Genomic DNA, 21,544 nt, shown 5'->3' with positions numbered 1-21,544 from the left:
CACAACATCTTTCCTCAAATTAGGCCAGTGAAATTATTTCATAATCCTGTTTAGTTTTATTCACTCCAAAATGGCCACCTAAAGGCATACTGTGGACCAACGTTAAAATATCTGTCCTATAAAGTTCAGGAACTACAACTTGGTGAACAATTGCCCATTCCTCACTCGCTGGTATAGCAGATGGCTTCCACTTCCTCATTAACACCCATCCTTGTGATAATACCCTACTGGCACTTTCTTAATCTCATCATCTGAGAGAGCAATTTCTTTTAAAACTTCAATCTCAGGGTGTCGGTTCTGTGCTGCTATAAACTCCTTCCTAGACAGGCATTAGTCTTTCTCATCAGACTTACTGCCTGAATCCTTCTGAAACAATGAAGGCAGTAAAGTCCCTGACAAGTCATCATAACCTGAATCCGAATTTTGGCTATCATGGGTAGCAGAATCATGCTGCACAGAACTGTCTGCATTTGCAGACTTGTTAGCCATACTTCGAGCTACTGTGCAGGAAGGATAAATGTTAAAATCCATCTGTGGGTTGCCAGTGCTTGGCTTAGTTGTCAACTGCACAGTAGGAACAACTTCACCATCTGCCACGTCATTCCTTAACAGCAAAGTAACATCTTCCACCAGCAAACTGGAGCATAATCCGATATTAACAGGTCCTGCAACCAACCCTGACTGTAAAGTTACCTTGTAAGACAGAAAGTTACACAGAAACCCTGCCGCCCCCAATGCTTCTAATAAGATTTTCCTCACCAGTGTCAGTCTCATCACCAAACTTTAGAACGCTGTCTCATATAAGTAACTGAGAAGCCCCAGTATTGCGAAGAATTTTCACTGGTACGGGTTGACCCTTTCTTTACAAACCCATGTGACATAAAATGATCAGATCCCTTAACTTGGTCAGACCTCTCAGTCCTTAACTGAGCCTCATCAGAATGTTCAGAACTCTGTGGGTTTATAGGTGCTTCAACATACTGAACACAGACATTTGGGACTGCCCCTTTTACTTTTTCTTCTTCAGAACGGAACAGTTAGCCATCATATGACCAGCTTTCTTAAAATAGTAACAAGAAAGACCAGAATATTTCTCCTTCAACTGCTTCCCTTCATCTTTACTTTCGTTACTAGCCTCAGCTTTAATTTCTGGTTTAGCCTGGTTATCCCTGCTACTCTTTTGGAAGCTCTTATTCGAGGTAAACTTAACCTTATGAGTTAAAGCAAACTCATCTGCTAATCTAGCAGACTCCTGCAAAGTGGCAGCACCCTTTTCATCTAAATACGTCTTTATGTTACCAGGAACGCACCTTTTGAATTCTTCAATTAAAACCAACTCTTTCAAGCTGTTAAAACCATCATTTACATTTTTAGATGTGCACCAGCGGTCAAAACACAAACTTCTCATAAGCAAATTCCATACAAGTCCGGTTCACAGAATTTCTCAAATTTCTAAACTTTTGCCTGTATGCTTCTGGGACCAATTCGTAAGCTTTGAGCACAGCCTGTTTCACTATGTCATAATCAGCTGCTTCATCAACTGTCAAAGTAGAATAGGCTTGCTGAGCCTTTCCCTAAATTACACATTGTAAGAGAATAGGCCAACCCTCCTTTGGCTACTTTAAACACTGAGCTATCTTCTCAAAATGCTGAAATTATTTATCAACTTCTGCCTCATCAAATGGAGGTACCAATTTAACTTCCCTACTGGCCTCAAACTTATCACCAGAGTCTAACGCTAGACCCCTTTGCTGCAATCTCTCTATCTTTTCCAGCCTGAACAGCATGTCTTTCTGCTTCCTCTTGTTTTTCTGCCTCTATAGCCTCAAATTGCCTCTGCCTTTCCGCAGGCTCCATCTTTAATTTTTCTCACTTGTACTGGAGCTCAAGGTCACTAGGTTTACTTTTAGGAAACACCTCCAACTCCTCCAGTTTAAACACACCCTCAGATACATAATGCTCAGCTAGTATCCTCCTCACATGCCCTCCTCATTGTCAATTTCACCTGAGCAAATTTTAACCTTTTAGCAATACTCAACAACTCAATCTTCTGGCGTCCTCTAATGCCTCAGAGGTTGGCGCTTCCAGAAATCTATCAATATCCATTGCTGCTGATATTCCACACACAAATAAATCAAAAGGGATTTCCCCAATGAAATTGATAATTAATCAATACACCCCCAAATAACGCTTTAGAAATTAACCAGCAGCAATAGTCTATGCCTGGAGTCTGGTTTTGATGTAAAAACCACCATCTTTATTAGTGCAAACATGAGGAAATCTGCAGAGGCTGGAAATTCAAACAACAACACACACAAAATGCTGGTGGAACACAGCAGGCCAGGCAGCATCTATTGGGAGAAGCGCTGTCCACATTTCGGGCCGAGACCCTTTGTCAGGACTCTTTATTAGTGTCTACTTATAATGTAGTAACTGAAGCAAGATAAACAAAAATTAACAGTGTTATGTGTAAATATAACTCCCAAACTATTGAGCTCAGGAGAAACAAGGCTCAGTCTTGAGATGGTAAAGCATGAATGTTCAGTTCATCCACGGAATAGGTAATGAAAGAGAGATATTTGTTATCCAGGGTAAATGTCGAGAGAAGGCAATTATGTCGAATTCCACAGATTCCACAGTGGTAAAATGAGAAAACAGTCACTGTAGATTTTATCCGTTGTCATTCCAAATCCACACACGAATTATCACAAAAAGTGACTTGTCACGAGGGGTATCGTCTTCAACCCCACTCCTACGGATCAAACAAGGTGACACCCACACATTTGATGTACGCTGAATCGATAATTAACCCACCTTTGTGGGCATAGGAAAGTTCTAAACAGTGACCCTTGGGCACTAGTTCCCTTGTTTCGATCCTTCCATTTTTCCTCCTTCATCTCTGTCTGATTCTGAGTGTCTGTGTCCTCGGCTAAAACTAAACAAGCTGTGAGCAATTTAAACAAGCTGCGTCAGACTGATTCACCTTCTTAATCTGTCTCCCCCTCTTAAAATGACAGTCCACAGCAAACAAAACCTAGGGATTCATAACAACGGCTTCTCCCCAGTGTGAATTCGCTGATGACTCTGTAGGGTGGATGATCGAGTGAATCTCTTCCCACATTCTGAGCAGATGAACGGTCTCTTCCCTGTGTGAACTGACTGGTGTGCCAGTAGGTGGGATAATTGAGTGAATCCTTTCTCACATTCTGAGCAGGTGAACGGCTTCTCCCCAGTGTGAACTCGCTGATGACTCTGTAGGTTGGATGACTGAGTGAATCTCTTCCCACATTCTGAGCAGGTGAACGGCTTCTCCCCAGTGTGAACTCGCTGATGATTCTGTAGGTTGGATGACTGAGTGAATCTCTTCCCACATTCTGAGCAGGTGAACGGCTTCTCCCCAGTGTGAATTCGCTGGTGACTCTGCAGGTGGGATGACTGTGTGAATCTTGTCCCACAGACTGAGCAGGTGAACGGCCTCTCCCCGGTGTGAACTGACTGGTGTGTCAGTAGTTGGAATGATCGAGTGAATCCCTTCCCACAGTACGAGCAGGTGAACGGCCACTCCCCAGTATGAACTGACTGGTGTGCCAGTAGCTGGGATGACTTAGCGAATCCTTTCTCACATTCTGAGCAGGTGAACGGCCACTCCCCACTGTGAACTGACTGGTGTGCCAGTAGTTGGGATGACTGGGTGAATCCTTTTCCACATTCTGAACAGGTGAACGGCTTCTCTCCAGTGTGAACTTTCTGATGACTCTGCAGGGCAGATGACTGAGTGAATCTCTTCCCACAGACTGAGCAGATGAACGGCTTCTCCCCAGTGTGAACTCGCTGATGACTCTGTAGATCAGATGACCAATTGAATCCCTTCCCACATTCTGAGCAGGTGAACAGCTTCTCCCCAGTGTGAACTCGCTGGTGGGTTAGTAGTTGAGATGACTGACTGAATCCCTTCCCACAGTCTGGGCAGGTGAATGGCCTCTCTCCAGTGTGATCTCGCTGATGAACCTTAAGCTTAGATGAGCAAGTGAATCCCTTCCCACAGTCTGAGCAGGTGAACGGCCTCTCCCCAGTGTGAACTCGCTGGTGACTCTGTAGGGTGGATGATCGAGTAAATCCCTTCCCACATTCTGAGCAGGTGAATGGCTTCTCCCCAGTGTGAACTCGCTGATGACTCTGTAGGTTAGATAACTGTGTGAATCCCTTCCCACAGTCTGAGCAGGTGAACGGCTTCTCTCCAGTGTGAACTCGCTGATGACTCTGCAGGGCGGATGACTGAGTGAATCCCTTCCCACAGACTGAGCAGGTGAATGGCTTCTCCCCAGTGTGAACTCGCTGATGGCTCTGTAGGTCGGATGACCGAGTGAATCCCTTCCCACATTCTGAGCAGGTGAACGGCTTCTCCCCAGTGTGAACTCGCTGGTGAGCCATTAGGGTGGATGACTGACTGAATCCCTTCCCACAATCTGAACAGGTGAATGGCCTCTCTCCAGTGTGAACTCGCTGATGTACCTTAAGGTTAGATGAGCAAGTAAATCCCTTCCCACAATCTGAGCAGGTGAACGGCCTCTCCCCAGTGTGAACTCGCTGGTGTACCTTCAGCTTAGATGAAAAAGTGAATCCCTTCCCACAGTCCGAGCAGGTGAACGGCCACTTCCTGGTGTGAACTCGCTGGTGAGCCATTAGGTCAGATGACCAAGTAAATAACTTTCCCACAAATTCAGCAGATGACCAGCCTCTGCTCAGTGTGCACTGACTGGTGTGTCTACAGGTGGGAAGACCAACTGAATCCCTTCTCACACAGAGAACAGATGAATGGTCTTGCCCAGTGCGAACTTGCTGATGTACCTTCAGTTGAGATGACCGACTGTATCCATTCCCACTGTCTGAGCAGATGAATGGGCTCGCCCCTGTGTAAAATGATGGGCATGCCAGTCAGTCAGATGATCGAGTGAATCCTTCCCCACAGTCTACGCAGGAAGGAAGACCGAGCGAATCCATTGCTCCACATCTTAAATATCTGGACAAAGACAGCAAAACTGGCGAGTTGTGTTCGAGATTCCCGTAGACCTTGTCATTTGTAATCTGTAAAAAGATTTACAAAATCCATCAATGGGCGTATGACATTTCAGATGAGATCACTTGAGTTGTCAAGGTGTGAACTGACATCACACTGTTACAGTGAGGTTGAACACAATTTGGAGGGAGAAATCATCTTCTAACTGGGTACAGTGCTGGTATCTGGAATGGCCATTAAACTCTCTGATGCTCTTCCTGTCTCTATAAGAATGGGGCATTTCTGCCATCTCCAATTTGTGCCTTGGCTCAGTTTGACTCTCTTAATTGGTACTATTTCCTGTTCCTGCTGAGCAGCATGGATGCCTGGCCCCACAGTAACTGAAACACTCTCACACAAATAGTCTTTCTTGACGTGCTGCTGGGATTTTCTTTTGTGTATTATTAACAAAGTGCCACAGTTTGAACACCACATATAAAATTCCTGCTGAGATGTATGGTTGGTCCGCACAGCTGTTAAAAGCACTTAGAATGAATTTTTGTATTATTTCAGGTTCTTGTCGCAGTCATAGAAAATTACAACACAGAAACAGTCCCTTTGGATCATCTAGTATGTGCTGAACAATTTAAACTGCCCACTCCCATACCCCTACCATCCAGGTACCTATACAAACTTCTTAAATGTTGAAATCGAGTTCACATGCACCACTTGTGCTGGCTGCTCATTCCACACCTGGATGACCATCTGTGTGAATAAGTTTCCCTTAACGTTTCACCTTTCACACTTAACCCATGGCCTCTGGTTGTAGTCCTACCCAATCTCAGTGAGAAAGCCAGCTTGCATTTACCATATCTATACCCCTCATAATTGTGGTATACCTTCATCAAATCTCCCCTCAATCTTCTACGTTTCAAGGAATAAAGTCATGACCTGTTCAATCTTTCCTTATAACCCAAGTCCTCAAGACCTAGCAACATCCTTGTGAATTTTCTCTGAACTCTTTCAACCTCTTTTACATCCTTCCTGTAGGTAGGTGACCAAAACTGCACACAATACTCTAAATTAGGCCTCACCAATGTCTTCTACAAGTCAACATAACATTCATCTATTGTCAGTACTTTGTTTCATGAAGGCCAATGGGCTGAAATCTTTCTTTCCAGCCCTATCTGTGATACCACTTTCAGTGAATTAAGGACTTGTATTCCCAGGTCCCTTTCTTCTACAACACACCTCAGTGCCCTACGAGTCACTGTGTAAGACGTACACTGGTAGGTCCTACCAAAGTGCAACACCTCTCACTTGTCTGCATTAAATTCTATTTTCTATTTCTCAAACCATTTCCCCAGCTGGTCCAGATCGCACTGCAAGCCATGATAGTCTTCCTCGCTCTCCACAACACCCCAATCTTGGTGTCAGCCACAAATCTGCTGATCCAGTTAACCACACTGTCATCTATATCAGTAATCTGGATGACAAACAACAACAGATCCAGCACTAATCCCTTTGGCACACCACTAGTTACAGGCCTCCAGTCAGAGAGGCAACCAAAAGCTACCACACTCTGTCTTCTCCCAAAGCCACCGACTTATCCAATTTACTATCTCATCTTGAATGCTGAGTGACTGAACCTTCTTGACCAACCTCCCATATGAGACTTTGTCAAGTGCCTTGCTAAAGTCCATGTAGACAAAATCCACTGCAATGCTTTTATCCACTTTCCTGATAACTTACTCGAGGGACTTTATAAGATTGGTTAGACATGACCTACCATACACAAAACCATGCTGTCTATCCTTAATCAGTCCACATCTATCCAAATACTTATATATCCGGTTCCTGCACACAGAAACATAGAAAATAGGTGCAGGAGTAGGCCATTCGGCCCTTCCAGCCTGCACCACCATTCAGTATGATCATGGCTGATCATCCAACTCAGAACCCTGTACCTGCTTTCTCTCCATACCCCCTGATCCCCCTTTAGCCACAAGGACCATATCTAACTTCCTCTTAAGTATAGCCAATGAACCGGCCTCAACTGTTTCCTGTGGCAGATAATTCCACAGATTCACCACTCTCTGTGTGAAGAAGTTTTTCCTCATCTCGGTCCTAAAAGGACCTTTATCCTTAAACTGTGACCCCTCGTTCTGGACTTCCCCAACATCGGAAGCAATCTTCCTGCATCTAGCCTGTCCAATCCCTTTAGAATTTTATACGTTTCAATAAGATCCCTCCTCAATCTTCTAAATTCTAGTGAGTATAAACCTAGTTGATCCAGTCTTTCTTCATATGAAAGTCCTGCCATCCCAGGAATCAATCCGGTGAACCTTCTTTGTACTCCCTCTATGGCAAGAATGTCTTTCCTCAAATTAGGGGACCAAAACTGCACACAATACTCTAGGTGCAGTCTCACCAAGGCCTTGTACAACTACAATAGAACCTCCCTGCTCCTGTACTCAAATCCTTTTGCTATGAATGCCAACATACCATTTGCCTTTTTCACCGCCTGCTGTACCTGCATGCCCACCTTCAATGACTGGTGTACAATGACACCCAGATCTCATTGCACCTCCCCTTTTCCTAATCGGCCACCATTCAGATAATAATCTGTTTTCCTGTTCTTGCAACCAAAGTGGATAACCTTACATTTATCCACATTAAATTGCATCTGCCATGAATTTGCCCACTCATCTAACCTATCCAAGTCACCCTGCATCCTCCTCACAGCTAACACCACCGCCCAGCTTCGTGTCATCCGCAAACTTGGAGAGGCTGCATTTAATTCCCTCGTCTAAATCATTAATATATATTGTAAACAACTGGGGTCCCAGCACTGAGCCTTGCGGTACCCCACTAGTCACTGCCTGCCATTCTGAAAAGGTCCCGTTTTCTCCCACTCTTTGCTTCCTGTCTGCCAACCAATTCTCTATCCACATCAATACCATAACCCCAATACCGTGTGCTTTAAGTTTGCACACTAATCTCCTGTGTGGGACCTTGTCAAAAACCTTTTGAAAATCTAAATATACCACATCCACTGGCTCTCCCCTATCCACTCTACTAGTTACATCTTCAAAAAATTCTATAAGATTCGTCAGACATGATTTTCCTTTCACAAATCCATGCTGACTTTGTCCGATGATTTCACCTCTTTCCAAATGTGCTGTTATCACATCTTTGATAACCGACTCTAGCATTTTCCGCACCACCGATGTCAGACTAACCGGTCTAAAATTCCTAGGTTTTTCTCTCCCTCTTTTTTAAAAAAGTGGGGTTACATTAGCCACCCTCCAATCCTCAGGAACTAATCCAGAATCTAAGGAGTTTTGAAAAATTATCACTAATACATCCACTATTTCTTGGGCTACTTCCTTAAGCACTCTGGGATGTTCCATTGGGAACATACGTTCCAATAACTTTCCCCATAATGATGTCAAGCTCACCAATGTACAATTTCCTCATTTATTTTTAGAGCCTTTCTTGAACAGTGGAACAACACTGGCTGTCCTCCAATCCTCCAGTACCTCACCTGACTCTAAGGATTATTTAAATATCTGTGCTTGGGCCACGACAATTTCTGCACTTGTCTTCGGCAGGGTCCTAGGGAGCAACTTGTCAGACCCTGGGGATTTATCCATGGTAATTTGCCTTAAGATAGTAAACACCTCCACCTCTGTAATCTGTACAGAGTCCATGAAGTTGATGCTGCTTTGCCTCACTTCTATAGACTGTGTCCATCTCCTGAGTAAATACGAATGCAAAAACACAAATCTCCCACGTCTATTTTGTCTCCTTATATAGATTACCATTCTGATCTTGCAGAGGATTATTTTTTTCCCCTTGCAATCATTTTGCTCTTAACATCTGCAGAATCCCTGAGGTAGTGGTCACCAACCCATCGATCGCGATCGACTGTTTGATCTTTGAGACTTTCTCAGTGGATCCCGAAAAGAAATGAAAAATAAATACACAAATACTGTTGAGAGATTGTTTCTGGGTTGCGGGGTTTTAGTTCCGCTCTTTCTGCCCAGTGCGCATGCGTGTAGCTCCCCCGCGCTACACAGTGTACTTCAGTAGTCCCCAACCACCGGGCCACGAGGAAACGATATGAGTCGGCTGCACCTTCCCTCATTCCCTGTCATGCCCACTGCTGAACTTGAACACATGCCAGGTCATCAGTCGCCTAAACGTAGTGATACACTCGAGCGGCCGGCGAGAAGTGCCGTTGCACTATCTTGGAGCGCGGGCAGATGGGCGTCGCCTCTGACCCTGTTTGGCACACCGAATGTTCGTGGGGAACCCGGTGCTAAAATATTCACAGACCTCATTCGGGCTCAGGGTTTCGAAGTAGCAGAGAGCTACCTTGCTGCAATCTACTGAAACAAACGTTTGTTGGCCGATAGATCCTACGGGGGCGGGGGGGGAGAGAGGGGGCGGTGCACGTCCTGTCACACTCCTCGCTCGGTCGGTCACTCTCTCCGGACTGCGACCACCACGGCCCCAGCATGGGAACTCCAGCCCTCACCTTGTACTCTCACCCCACCCACAACCAGCCACACCTGGCCAAGGCGTCTGGCGGCAGGCGGGCGGGAGGCCAGAGTTCGGGCCCGGAGGCTGTCTAATGAGGCAATGAAGCCCTCAAAACTGCTTCGGTACCTTGAGTCCAAGCACCCGCACTTAAAGACAAACCCGTTGAGTTTTTCAGCAGAAAAAAATGTGAGCAAGCAGGACAGAAGCTAAGTGCCGAGAGCCGCAAAAACTAAATTGCGGAATAGACTGGACATGAGGAACCTGCTTCGAGTATCGCTGTATTCTGGTCGTGAGTAACATCACCCACCCTACCCCTCGTCAGCCGGTGCGCAAGAATATTGTCAATATTGAACCGGCCCGCGGTGCAAAAAAGGGTGGGTACTCCTGGTGTTTATACATTGTTTCTACTTCCGGGTTGTGGGGTTTTACTTCCGGTCTTTTCTGCCCCAGTGCGCATGTGTGTAACTAATCGATCCGGGGTCGATCTTGCTTTTCACTAAGTCCAAGGTAGGGGATCTTGGGCTTAAAAAGGTTGGTGACCACTACCCTGAGGATTATCCTTCACCTTGACTGCTGGGGCAACCTCATGCCTTCTTTTATTTCTTTCATAAGTGTTCGATTGAATTTCCTGTACTTCATAAGTACCCCATTTGTTCCTATTTGCCTGTACCTGGTAAACTATTGATCTGGGAGATGAAAGCCAATGGGGTGATAGAACTGCATAGTGGGAGGTAGGTGTAGGGAGGAGTTAAACTAAAGTTTCAGGGGGAATGGGAGCCTGAATAACAGAACAGATAGTGGAGGGGTTGTGGAGACAGTTGTTGTTCAGTCCTCAGACAAAGTCAGGAATGAAAAAGTTGAGCTTGGTGCAGTGAATATACTTAGCCCTGTATATTTCATTACAAGGAGCAGGGTAGGAAAGGCAGATGTGTTCAGGGCATGGCTCAACACCTGGAATTAAGATTTTGTGGATTGGCACAGGCTGCTTTATGGCAAAGTTGTGGTTGGTAAATGGGAGGCCTTCAAAGCGAAATTTTGATAGTACAAAGCGGGTATGTGATTGTCAGAATAAAAGGTAAAGATAGAAACTGTAGGGAACCTTGGATTTCAAGAGATATTGAGACCCTGGTGGAGCACAAGACAGAGTTGCATAACAGGGATAGGCAGGCAGGTTCTTATGGAATACAGTCGGCCCTCCTTATCCGCGGATTCCGCATGTGTGGATTCAACCAAATGCAGATAGGGAAAACCCGGAAGTTCTCTCTCCAGCACTCGTTGCTTGAGCAGGTACAGACTTTTTTTTGGTCATTATTCCCTAAACAATACAATATAACAACTATTTACATAGCAGTAGGTATTATAAGTAATCTAGAAATGACTTAAAAGTACAGACAGTCCCCTGGTTATGAATCAGTTCCGTTCCTGTGTCCGTCTTTAAGTCGGATTTGAAGTCGGAACAGGTATATCCGGTATTATTTAGTGTCAGTCAAGCGTTTTTCTTAGTATATAGTACATATTTTACCTTTCTATGCATATAAAACACTTAAGAAACATACGTATTACAATAATTAAACCACTGTGTTGCTTAGTAATAATTGTAGCTTTCATTGGGGCAGTGCCTTTCACATTCTCCATTAAAATTGTTCGAATCATTGACTGACTGTAGTCTAACGCTTTTCCAATGACCGATGGTGTTTCACCTCTTTCTGATCGCTTTATTACTTCCACCTTATTCTCAATCGCGATCATGATTATTTTTGTGAACAGAAACACTGCGGATTCAGTGCTGCGCCGTCTGGTCCTAATGTCCACCGCACGGAGACATGTTAAATAAAGTCCGGGATTCCGCTGGGTCCTAAAGACCACCGCACTGATGCATGTTAAATGAGGGACTTGAGCATCCGCAAATTTTGTTATCTGCGGGGGCTCCTGGAACTAATCCCCCGCGGATTAGGAGGGCTGACTGTATAAGAAATGCAAGACACCACATAAGAATAAATCAGGATGGCTAAAAGAAGGCACGAGGTTGCTGTCGCAGAAAAGATGAAGGATAATACTCAGGGATTCTAGAGATAGATTAAGAGCAAAAGGATTGCAAGGCACAAAGTTGGTCCTCTGGAAGACCAGAATGGCAATCCACGTGTGGACCCAAAGCAGATGGGGGAGATCTTAAATATTTTTTCATCTCTACTTACTCAAGAGATGGACACAGGGTCTATGGAAGTGTGGAAAAGTGGCATTAAAATCGTGGACCCTTTACAGATAAAAGAAAAGGAGATGTTTGTTATCCTGAGGCAGATTAGGGTGAATAAATCTTCAGGGCATGACAAGCTGCTCCCTCAGACCCTACAGGAGGCAAGTGCAGAAATTGTCGGGGCCTTAGCAGAGATAATCAAATCATCCTTCGTGATGGGGGAATTATCAGAGAATTGAGGATAGCCAAAGTTATTTTGCTGTTCAACACAGAACTGAGAAATCTACAGCATATTCCAGGCTATTCAGCCCACAATGCTGTGCCAACCATGTAACTTACTCTAGAAACTGCCAAGAAATTCCCTAGTGCATAGCCCTCTATTTTTCTAAGCTCCATGTACCTATCTAAGAGGCTGTTAAAAGACCCTATTGTATCTGCCTCGACCACCGCTGCTGGCAGTGCATTCCATGTACCTACCGCTCTGTGTAAAAAACTTACCCCGGCATCCCCTCGGTACCTAATTCCAAGCACCTTAATACTATGCCCCCTCATGTTAGCCATTTCGGCCCTGGGAGAAAACCTCTGGCTATCCACACAATCTTACCTCTTGTCATCTTACACACCTAAAAAAGGCTCTAAGCATAAACAAGGATACATTGCAAAATACATTGCTTTGAGGATTTGTTTGAAGCATATAAAATTATGTGGGTATAGATAGGATAATGTAAGTAGTTTTTTCCACTGAGTTTGGGTGGGACGACAACCAGAGGTCATGAGTAAGTGACTTCCCCATTTAAGATTTAATGGGAACATGTGGAAAACCTCTTCACTGAATTGATTGTGAAAGTGTGGAATGAGATTCCAGCACAAGTGGTGCCTGTGAGCTCGATTTCACCATTTAAGAGAAGTCTGGATAGGTACCTGGATGGTAGCAGTATGGAGGGCTGTGGTCCAAGTGCAGGTCATTGCATTAGACAGCTTAAATGTTATCAGCATTGTCTAGATGGGACAAATGGCTTGTTTCTGCACTAAACTTCTCCACGCTTCTTTGACAGAGAAGCTGGCCAAACTTGATTGGAAGGGGAGACTGGTAGGAATGACAGTGGAGCAGCAATGGTTAGAGTCTCTAGGAGCAATTCGGGAGGTGCATGGTAGATACATTCCAATGAAGCACTCTAAAGGCAGGAGGACACAACCATTGCTGAAATGAGAGGCAAAAGCCAACAGAAAAGCCAAAGAAAGGGCAAATAATAGAGCAAAAAAAATTGGGAAGCTTTTAAAAACTAACAGAATACAACTAAAAAAAAGTCAGATGAGGTCAGGACATAGAATTATGACATTGTAGTCATTAATGAGTCTTGGTTGCACCCAACAGTCTGAGGCATTGATGGGAACAAAATATCTGGGGCCTCAATATCTCTTGTAAACCAAGGTACCCTGCATCAGTTACCTTTCAACTTTTATTTTGGCAGGCACATACAAACTAGAGACCCTGAAAATTTCACTTCTGAAGGCCTCCCACTTACCAAATACTCCTTTGCCAGAAAACAGCCTGTCCCAATCCATGCTTGTCAGATCCTTTCCGATACCATCAAAATTGACCTTTCTGCAATTTAGAATGTCAAACCGTGGTCCAGACCTCTCTTTTTCCATATTTGGAATCTCATAGCATTATGCTCACTAGATAAAAATTGTTCCCATTTAGGATCATTTCCTAATAGCTTATTGCACACTTCTACATTGGAAATTCCACGGACTGATTAAGGGCTCATTTGACAAACTCTACCCCATCTAGTCCTTTTACAGTATGGGAGTCCCAGTCAATATATGGAAATTTAAAATCGCTTACAATCTCAACCTTTGTTTCTGCGATCTCTCTACAAATTTGTTCCTCTAAATCATATATATCAAACTCAAGGCCCGCGGGCCAAATCCAGCCCGCAGTGGAATTATCTTTGGCCCGCGAGATAATATCTAATTACTATTAAAGCTGGCCCTAGTAATCGAAGCGCCTATGGCGTATGATATGGCTAATGCTGAGTTTATTCAGGTACCAGGTTTTCAGGGTTTTTAGTGTTTATTCGGCAGTCTTCTTCATAAGAAACGGAATTTGTAAAGTGAAACACTTTGTAGTTATAGCAGAGACTGAAACACATGAGAGCAGGCTGAAAAAACGGAGGCAACGAAAGCTGCGTTCGCACGCGTCCGACTGATCCGGCCCGCATGAAGCTGCATTTTGCTCAATCCGGCCCGTGACCTAAAATGAGTTTGACACCCCTGCTCTAAATCCCTCAGACTGTTGGGTGCAATCAACTCCCAGTAATGGCTACAATATCATAATGCCCTGTCCTCAGCTCATCTGGCTTTCCTATGATGCTTCTTGCATTGTGATATACACAGCTCAGCACAGTCATTGCACCATGCTCAACCTTTTGACTGCTGACTTTGTCTGAGGTCTGAACAACATCTGTCTGGTGTCAAGAAAACAAACTCTCCCTCAATGTTGCAAAAACAAAGGAGCTGGTTGTGGACTACAGAAGGAATGGAGACAGGGTAAACCCTATTGACATCATTGCATCTGCTGTTGAGAGGGTGAACAGCTTTAAGTTCCTTGGCATACACATCACCGAGGATCTCACCTGGTCTGTACATAATGGCTGTGTGGTGAAAAAGGCACAACAGCGCCTCTTTCACCTCAAACTGTTGAAGAAGTTTGGTATGGTTCCCCAAATCCCAAGAACTTTCTACAGGGGCACACTTGAGAGCATCCTGAGAGTCTGCATTACTGCCTGGTATAGAAACTATACTTCCCTCAGTCTCAGGACTCTACAGACAGTGGTGTGGACAGCCCAGCCCATCTGTATATATGAACTTCCCACTATTCAGGATTTTAACATAAATGGTGCTGTAGCATGGAAGCCAGGACCAGCAGGTTCCGTGACAGGTTCTTCCACCAGGCCATCAGACTGCTTAATTCATGCTGTTACAATTGTACTTCTATGTTACATTGAATGTCCTGTTGTACATATTAATTGTTATAAATTACCATAAATTGCACATTGCACATTTAGACAGAGACATAATGTAAAAATTTCTATTCTTCATATATATGAAGGATGCAAGTAATAAAGTCAATTCAATTCAATTTACACTCTCCACTATCTGTTCTGTCATTCTGGCTCCAATCCTCCCTGCATCTTTAGTTTAACCACCCACCCCAAAAGGAAGCACTAGCAAGCCTTACCACGAGAATATTAGTCCCCTTATAGTTCTGTTCTCCTAACTAACGAATCCCCTATCACCCCTTTGACTTTCCTCAGTCATGTAACCACCCCTCCCAACAATTTCAAAAGTGCTCTACCTGTTGTTGTGTGGGATGGCTACAAGAGTACTCTGCAATGGCTATTTAACCTCATTCCCCTTCCTGACTCTCATCCAGTTTCCTGTATCCTGCACCTTGGCGTAACTCACATCTGTTAATGTGATATCCATCACCCTCCTCCGATTCCCAGATGATCTGGAATTCATCCATTTCCAGCATTTACAAGCTGCAGCTGGATGCACATCTTGTAGGTACAGGCGTCAAGGACACTGGATTCCCACCAATATCCCCTCTAACTTGAAATATGTGCACAAAAATCTTCTGCTATGCAATTTTTACCCAGTGACAACATGGTGTGCACTGAATTTTATATAGAGAAGTATTCACTTTAGCAACTAGCAAATCACTGTCAAATAAGAACTTTGATCTCCTCTTGGTTTGATCAAGTTCATCTGCACTCTCGCACAACCTATGTAGCGGGTAATGAAGTATTTTCTCACCAGAGCTTTTGCACAACATCTACATATGATTTGCTTGCTAAATGCTTCTTTAAAAAGTCAGATTTCCAAATATCACTCCATTTCTTTCCACTTGCAAATTCTCCAGCAACTTTTGCTTCACCACAATACACACAGGTAACACCAGTTTCTGTAATGCACATATTTCCCCTGAACCCTCCCACAGTGACTGACGGTGGTGAACTCATTGATGGCAATGCCAGTGAATATGAAGTAAATGGCAGTAGTCTGTCTCATTGGAGTCTGGTACATTTCTGATGTGAAAGCTACTTGTTGCCCAGGGCAAAGGTGTTTGATATCAATATGTACCCAGACAGAATGGGTCTAAAACTGTTCTCATGGGTAGAAAAGTCCAGAACAAGAGGTAGAACAACCAACACACACAAAATGCTGGAGGAACTCAGCAGGCCAGGCAGAATTTATGTAAAAGAATATTAATGTTGAGTTCCTCCAGCATTTTGTGTGCATTTCTTGGATTTCCAACATAGAAAAAAAAGAGAAAAAACATAGAAAACCTGCAGCATAATATAGGCCTTTCGGCCCACGATGCTGTGTCGAACATTACTTACTTTAGAAATTACCTAGAGTTCCCCATAGCTCTCTATTTTTCTCCGCGCAATGTATCTGTCCTGGAGCCTCTTAAAAAGATCACGTGTCAGAACTCTGAGCATGCGCAGAAATGAAGGATGATCAAGGAGCATGGCAATGTAAAACGTGATTTTGTTGCTGTTAAATAAAAGTTCAATTCTTGCAGACTGTGGTTTGTTATCAGTAACCCACGGTACGTATAAAGAACACCACACCCCTGACATCTCCTGCGTACTCACTTCCATTCACCTTAAAACTGTGCCCTCTCTGCAGATTTTCTCGTTTGTGATTGGAGGTAGAACAAAGGTGATTTTCGCAACTGGCGATGGAAAAGATTTTGTTCCCTTTCTCCAAGTGCCTAATCCTTGCATTTAGATAGCTGGAGCTCAGCTCTGTCTGAGAGATCCATCAGTTACCATTCCCTCATCAGCCGGAAGCTCCCCGGGACCCGTGTACGGTTCGTGGGGCTGAGAGAGAAGGACGACCGCAGGACTGTTGCGGGATTGGGGTCACGGTCTCCGAAATTCACAGCAATTGTCCCGCAGTCCGTATTCAAACCCCCTCCAAGCCCCTTTAACCCTTCCCCGGAGACCTGTTCTTACCTCTAGTCGTCCTCCTGAGGCCTTCTGTGTACTTCACGCATGCGTGATATTCGGCAACGTCACAACCCTGACACCTGCGCATTTGATCGGTGTTTCGGCGGCGGTGAAATTTTTAACGCACAGATTTATGGGTAATCACGGTGCCATTAAATATTGCTGCAAGTTTCGGTTCCATATCCATACCTCAGTTTTTCTTTGTGTGTGTATAGAAAATTCAGCGGCTGTTTTAATGCACAACGCGGCTCACATAAACAATATACTGAATATCAACGTGTATCTAATGCCAAAGTACAATTCTCTTACATGTAGATATAAAATACAAAAGATTCTGCAGTTGCTGGAAATACAGAGACATACACACACAAAATGCTGCAGGTACTCTGCAGTTCAGGCAGCAACTAAGCAGAGGAGTACACAGTCTAGGCATTCTGAAGGGGCTCGGCCTAAATGTTGTCTATTTATTCCTCTCCAAATTTGCGGCCTGATCTGTTGATTTCCTCCAGTATTTTGAAATAATGAATCACTTTGTGGTAAACTATGTATACCTGTCTGGACACGCCCCTCTGCTGACTGCTCCTGTGGCTCCTCCCACAGACCCCTGTATAAAGGTGATTGGGGCACTGCTCCTCCCTCCGTCTCTGAGATGTCGTGCTCCCTTTTTGCTGCTAATAAAAGCCTATCGTTCACTTCCAGTCTCCAAGAGATATTGATGGTGCATCACTCTTTTTTCAATCAAACTGTTTCAAAATGTTTCTGATCTTTCATTTGCTGCAACATCCTGCTGGTCTGATTCCGTTTCCTCCTCTGCCTTGTAAACTCTAGGCTCCACCTCTTTCTAGAGCCCCAAAGCCCTAACTCAGGCTGATAACTCTTTGGTTTCTGACTCTGCTCCATCGAAGATTCACTCATTAGTCTGCTGGCAAACTTTAGAGATGCATTGCAAAAACCCAGCTGTCTGAGAAAAGCTGTCCTTTGAAATTAGTGGAAATGACAGAAAACATTGAAAAGAGTGGGGAAGAAGGAGTTTAACCAACTTCATCCAGAACCCTAAAGGACGTCAATTTCACAGTGATCTCATTGCCTTATTCTGCCTGGAGAGAAACATACAGGAAATTAATGCAGGAGTATAAGATGATGTGAGGCTTTGGTCTGTGTCCTCTTGTGGCAACCATTTCAGCCCTGGGAAAAGCATCTGACTATCCACATGATCAATGCCTCTCATCATCTTGTACACCTCTATCAGGTCAAGGAGCTGATCCGTCGCTCCAAGGAGAAAAGGTCAAGTTTAGTCAACCTATTCTCATAAGGCATGCTCCTCAATCCAGGCAACATCCTTGTAAATCTCTTCTGCACCCTTTCTATGGCTTCCACATCCTTCCTGTAGTGAAGCACAGGACTCCAAGTGGGGTCTGACCAGGGTACTATATAGCTGCAACATTACTTCTTGGCTCCTAAATTCAATTCCACAATTGATGAAGGCCAATGCAACATATGCCTTCTTAACCACCGAGTCAAACTGCACAGCTGCTTTGAGCGTCCTATGGACTCGGGCCCCAAGATCTCTCTGATCCTCCACACTGCCAAGAGTCTTACCATTAATACTATATTCTGCCATCATACTTGACCTACCAAAATGAACCCAGATAAGTGTAAAATGGTTAACTCCATCTGCCACTTCTCAATCCAGTTTTGCATCCCATCAATGTCCCGCTATAACCTCTGATTGTCCTCCACACTATCCACAACACCTCCAACCTTTGTGTCATCAGCAAACTTACTAATCCATCCTTCCACTTCCTCATGCAGGTCATTTATAAAAATCACAAATAGTAACGGTTCCAGAACAGATCCCTCAGGCACTCCACTGGTGACCGACCTCCATGCAGAATATGACCCATCTCCAACCACTCTTTGTCTTCTGTGGGCAAGCCAGTTCTGGAACCACAAAGGAATGTCCCCTTGGATTCAATGCTTCCTTACTTTCTCAATAAGCCTTGCATGGGGTACCTTATCAAATGCCTTGCTGAAATCCGTGTACACTACATCTACTGCTCTTCCTTCATCAAATGTGTTTAGTCACATCCTCAAAAAATGCAATCAGGTTCATAGGGCATGACCTGCCCTTTACAAAGCCATGTTGACTACTCCTAATCATATTATACCTCTACAAATGTTCATAAATCCTGCCTCTCAGGATCTTCTTCATCAACTTTCCAACCACTGAGGTAAGACTCACTCGTCTATAATTTTCTGGGCTATCTCTACTCCCTTTCTTGAATATAGGAACAACATCCGCTAATCCTCGTGAAGCTCTCCCGTCCCCATTGATGATGCAAATATCATCACCAGAGGCTCACCAATCACCTCCCTCACCTCCCACAGTAGCCTGGGGTACATTTCATCTGGTCCCGGCAACTTATCCAACTTGATGCTTTCCAAAAGCTGTAGCACATCTCTTTCTTAATATCTACATGCTCAAGCTTTTCAGTCTGCTGCAAGTCATCACTACAATCACTAAGATTTTTCTCCATAGTAAATACTGAAGTATTCATTAAGTACCTCTGCTGCTTCCTCCGATTCCACACACTTTCCCACTGTCACATTTGATAGATCCTATTTATTTAACGTCTAATCCTTTTGCTCTTCACATACTTGTAGAATGTCTTGGGGTGTTCCTTAATTCTGCCTGCCAAGGCCTTCTCATGGCCCCTTCTGGCTCTCCTAATTTCTTTCTTAAGCTCCTTCCTAGTAGCCTTATAATCTTCTAGATCTCTAAAATTGCCTAGCTCTCTGAACATTTTGTAATCTTTTTTTTACTTCTTGACTAGATTTATTACAGCCTTTTTACACCACTGTTCCTGTACCCTACCATAACTTCCCTGTCTCATTGGAACGTACCTATACAGAGCTCTACATAAATGTCCCCTGAATACTTGCCAAATTTCTTCCGTACTTTTCCCTGAGCACATCTGTTTCCAATTTAAGCCTCCAATTTCCTACCTGATAGCCTCATAATTCCCCTTACTCCAATTAAACGTTGTTCTAACTTGTCTGTTCCTATCTCTCTCCAATAAAGGAGATAGAATTATGATCACTATCTCCAAACTGCTCCCCCACTGAGAGATCTGACACCTGACCAGGTCCATTTCCCAATACCAAATCAAGTACAGCCTCTCCACTTGTAGTGTTATCTACATACTGTGTCAAGAAACCTTCCTGAACATACCTAACAAATTCCATCCCATCTAAACCCCTTGCTCTAGCGAGATGCAGATCAATATTTGAGAAATTAAAATCTCCCATCTCGACAACTCTATTATTATAACACATTTCCAGGATCTGTTTGCCTATCTGGTCCTCGATATCCCAGTTATTATTTAGCGGCCGATAAAAAAAAACACCCAGTAAAGTTGTTGACACTTTTCTGTTCCTAACCTCCACCCACAGAGACTTCATATACAATCCCTCCATGGCGTCCACCTTTTCTGCAGCTGTGACACTATCTCTGATCAACAGTGTGACACCCCCACCTCTTTTGCCTCCTTCCCTGTCCTTTCCGAAACATCTAAAACCCGGCACTTGAAGTAACCAATCCTGTTCCTCAGCCATCCAAGTCTCTGTAATAGCCACCACATCGTATCTCCAAGTTCTGATCCACGCTCTAAACTCATCAGTTTTGTTCACAATACTCCTTGCGTTAAAATAGACACATCTCAAGCCATCGGTCTGAGCGCGTCCCCTTCGCTATCACCAGCTTATCTTCCCTCTCGCACTGTCTACAAGTTTTATCTATTTGTGAGCTAACCTCCTCTTCCTCAGTCACTTCAGTTCGGTTCCTACCCCTCAACAATTCCAGTTTGAACTCTCCCCGGTAGCCTTAGCAAACCTCCCCGCCAGGATATTGATCCCCCTGGGATTCAAGTGCAACCAGTCCTTTTTTTCCCCCACAGATCACACCTGCCTTAAAAGAGGTCCCAATGATCCAGAAATCTGAATCCTGGCCCCTGCTCCAAACCCTCAGCCAAGCATTTATCCTCCACCTCATCCTATTCCTATTCTCAATGTTGCATGGCACAGGCAGTAATGTCGAGATTACTACCTTTGCTGTCCGGTTTCTCAACTCCCTTCCTAAACCCCTGTAGTCATTTTTCAGGACCTCTTCCCTTTTCCTACCTATGTCATTGGTACTAATATGTACAACGACCTCTGGCTGTTCTCCCTCCCACCGCAGGATATCTTGGATGTGATCCAAAACATCCTGGACTCTGGAACCTGGGAGGCAAACAACCATCTGAGTTTCTTTCTTGTGTCTACAGAATCGCCGATCTGACCCCCTAACTATAGAGTCCCCTGTCATTACTTCTTTCCTCTTCCCTTCCCCATCCCTCTGAGCCACAGAGCCAGACTCTGTGCCAGAGGCACGGCCACTGTCGCTTCCCCCAGGTAGGCTGTTTCCCCCTCCCCCTAACAGTACTCAAACAGGAGTACTTATTGTCAAGGGGTACAGCCACAGTGGTACTCTCTAGTACCTGACTCTTCCCCTTCCACCTCCTGACTGTGACCCACTTGTCTGTCCCCTGTGGCCCCGGTGTGACCACCTGCGTATACTTCCTCTCTATCACCTCTTGGCTCTCCCTGACCAGGCGAAAGTCATCGAGCTGCATCTCCAGTTCCTTAAATCGGTCCCTCAGGAGCCGCAGCTCGACACACAGATATGGTGCAGATATAGCCATCTGGGAGGCTGGAGATTCCAGGACCCTTCACATCTGACACCGA

General features: G+C 44.5%; 1 protein-coding gene across 1 annotated transcript; it reads right to left on the bottom strand.

Annotated features, from left to right (window-relative positions):
* Nucleotides 1–1,779: 1,779 nt before the first annotated feature.
* On the bottom strand, nt 1,780–16,816 carry LOC140714154 (uncharacterized). The gene is made up of 2 exons (XM_073025001.1): nt 16,769–16,816; nt 1,780–5,085 (listed from the first exon to the last, which is right to left on the bottom strand). Exon 2 carries the CDS (start codon nt 4,681–4,683, stop codon nt 3,043–3,045), a length of 1,641 nt encoding a protein of 546 aa, XP_072881102.1. The 5' UTR covers nt 4,684–5,085; nt 16,769–16,816; the 3' UTR covers nt 1,780–3,042.
* Between the last annotated feature and the right edge of the window lie 4,728 nt (nt 16,817–21,544).

Source organism: Hemitrygon akajei, chromosome 2 (assembly GCF_048418815.1).
Source record: "Hemitrygon akajei chromosome 2, sHemAka1.3, whole genome shotgun sequence".
NCBI lineage: Eukaryota > Metazoa > Chordata > Chondrichthyes > Myliobatiformes > Dasyatidae > Hemitrygon > Hemitrygon akajei.
The sequence above is the reverse complement of the archived record's forward strand: the minus strand, read 5'-3'. Positions and strand labels throughout refer to the sequence as shown.

Excerpts from the sequence above, each read along its gene's own strand:
- LOC140714154 (XM_073025001.1), bottom strand. The coding sequence starts at position 4,683 with ATGGCTCACCAGCGAGTTCACACCAGGAAGTGGCCGTTCACCTGCTCG.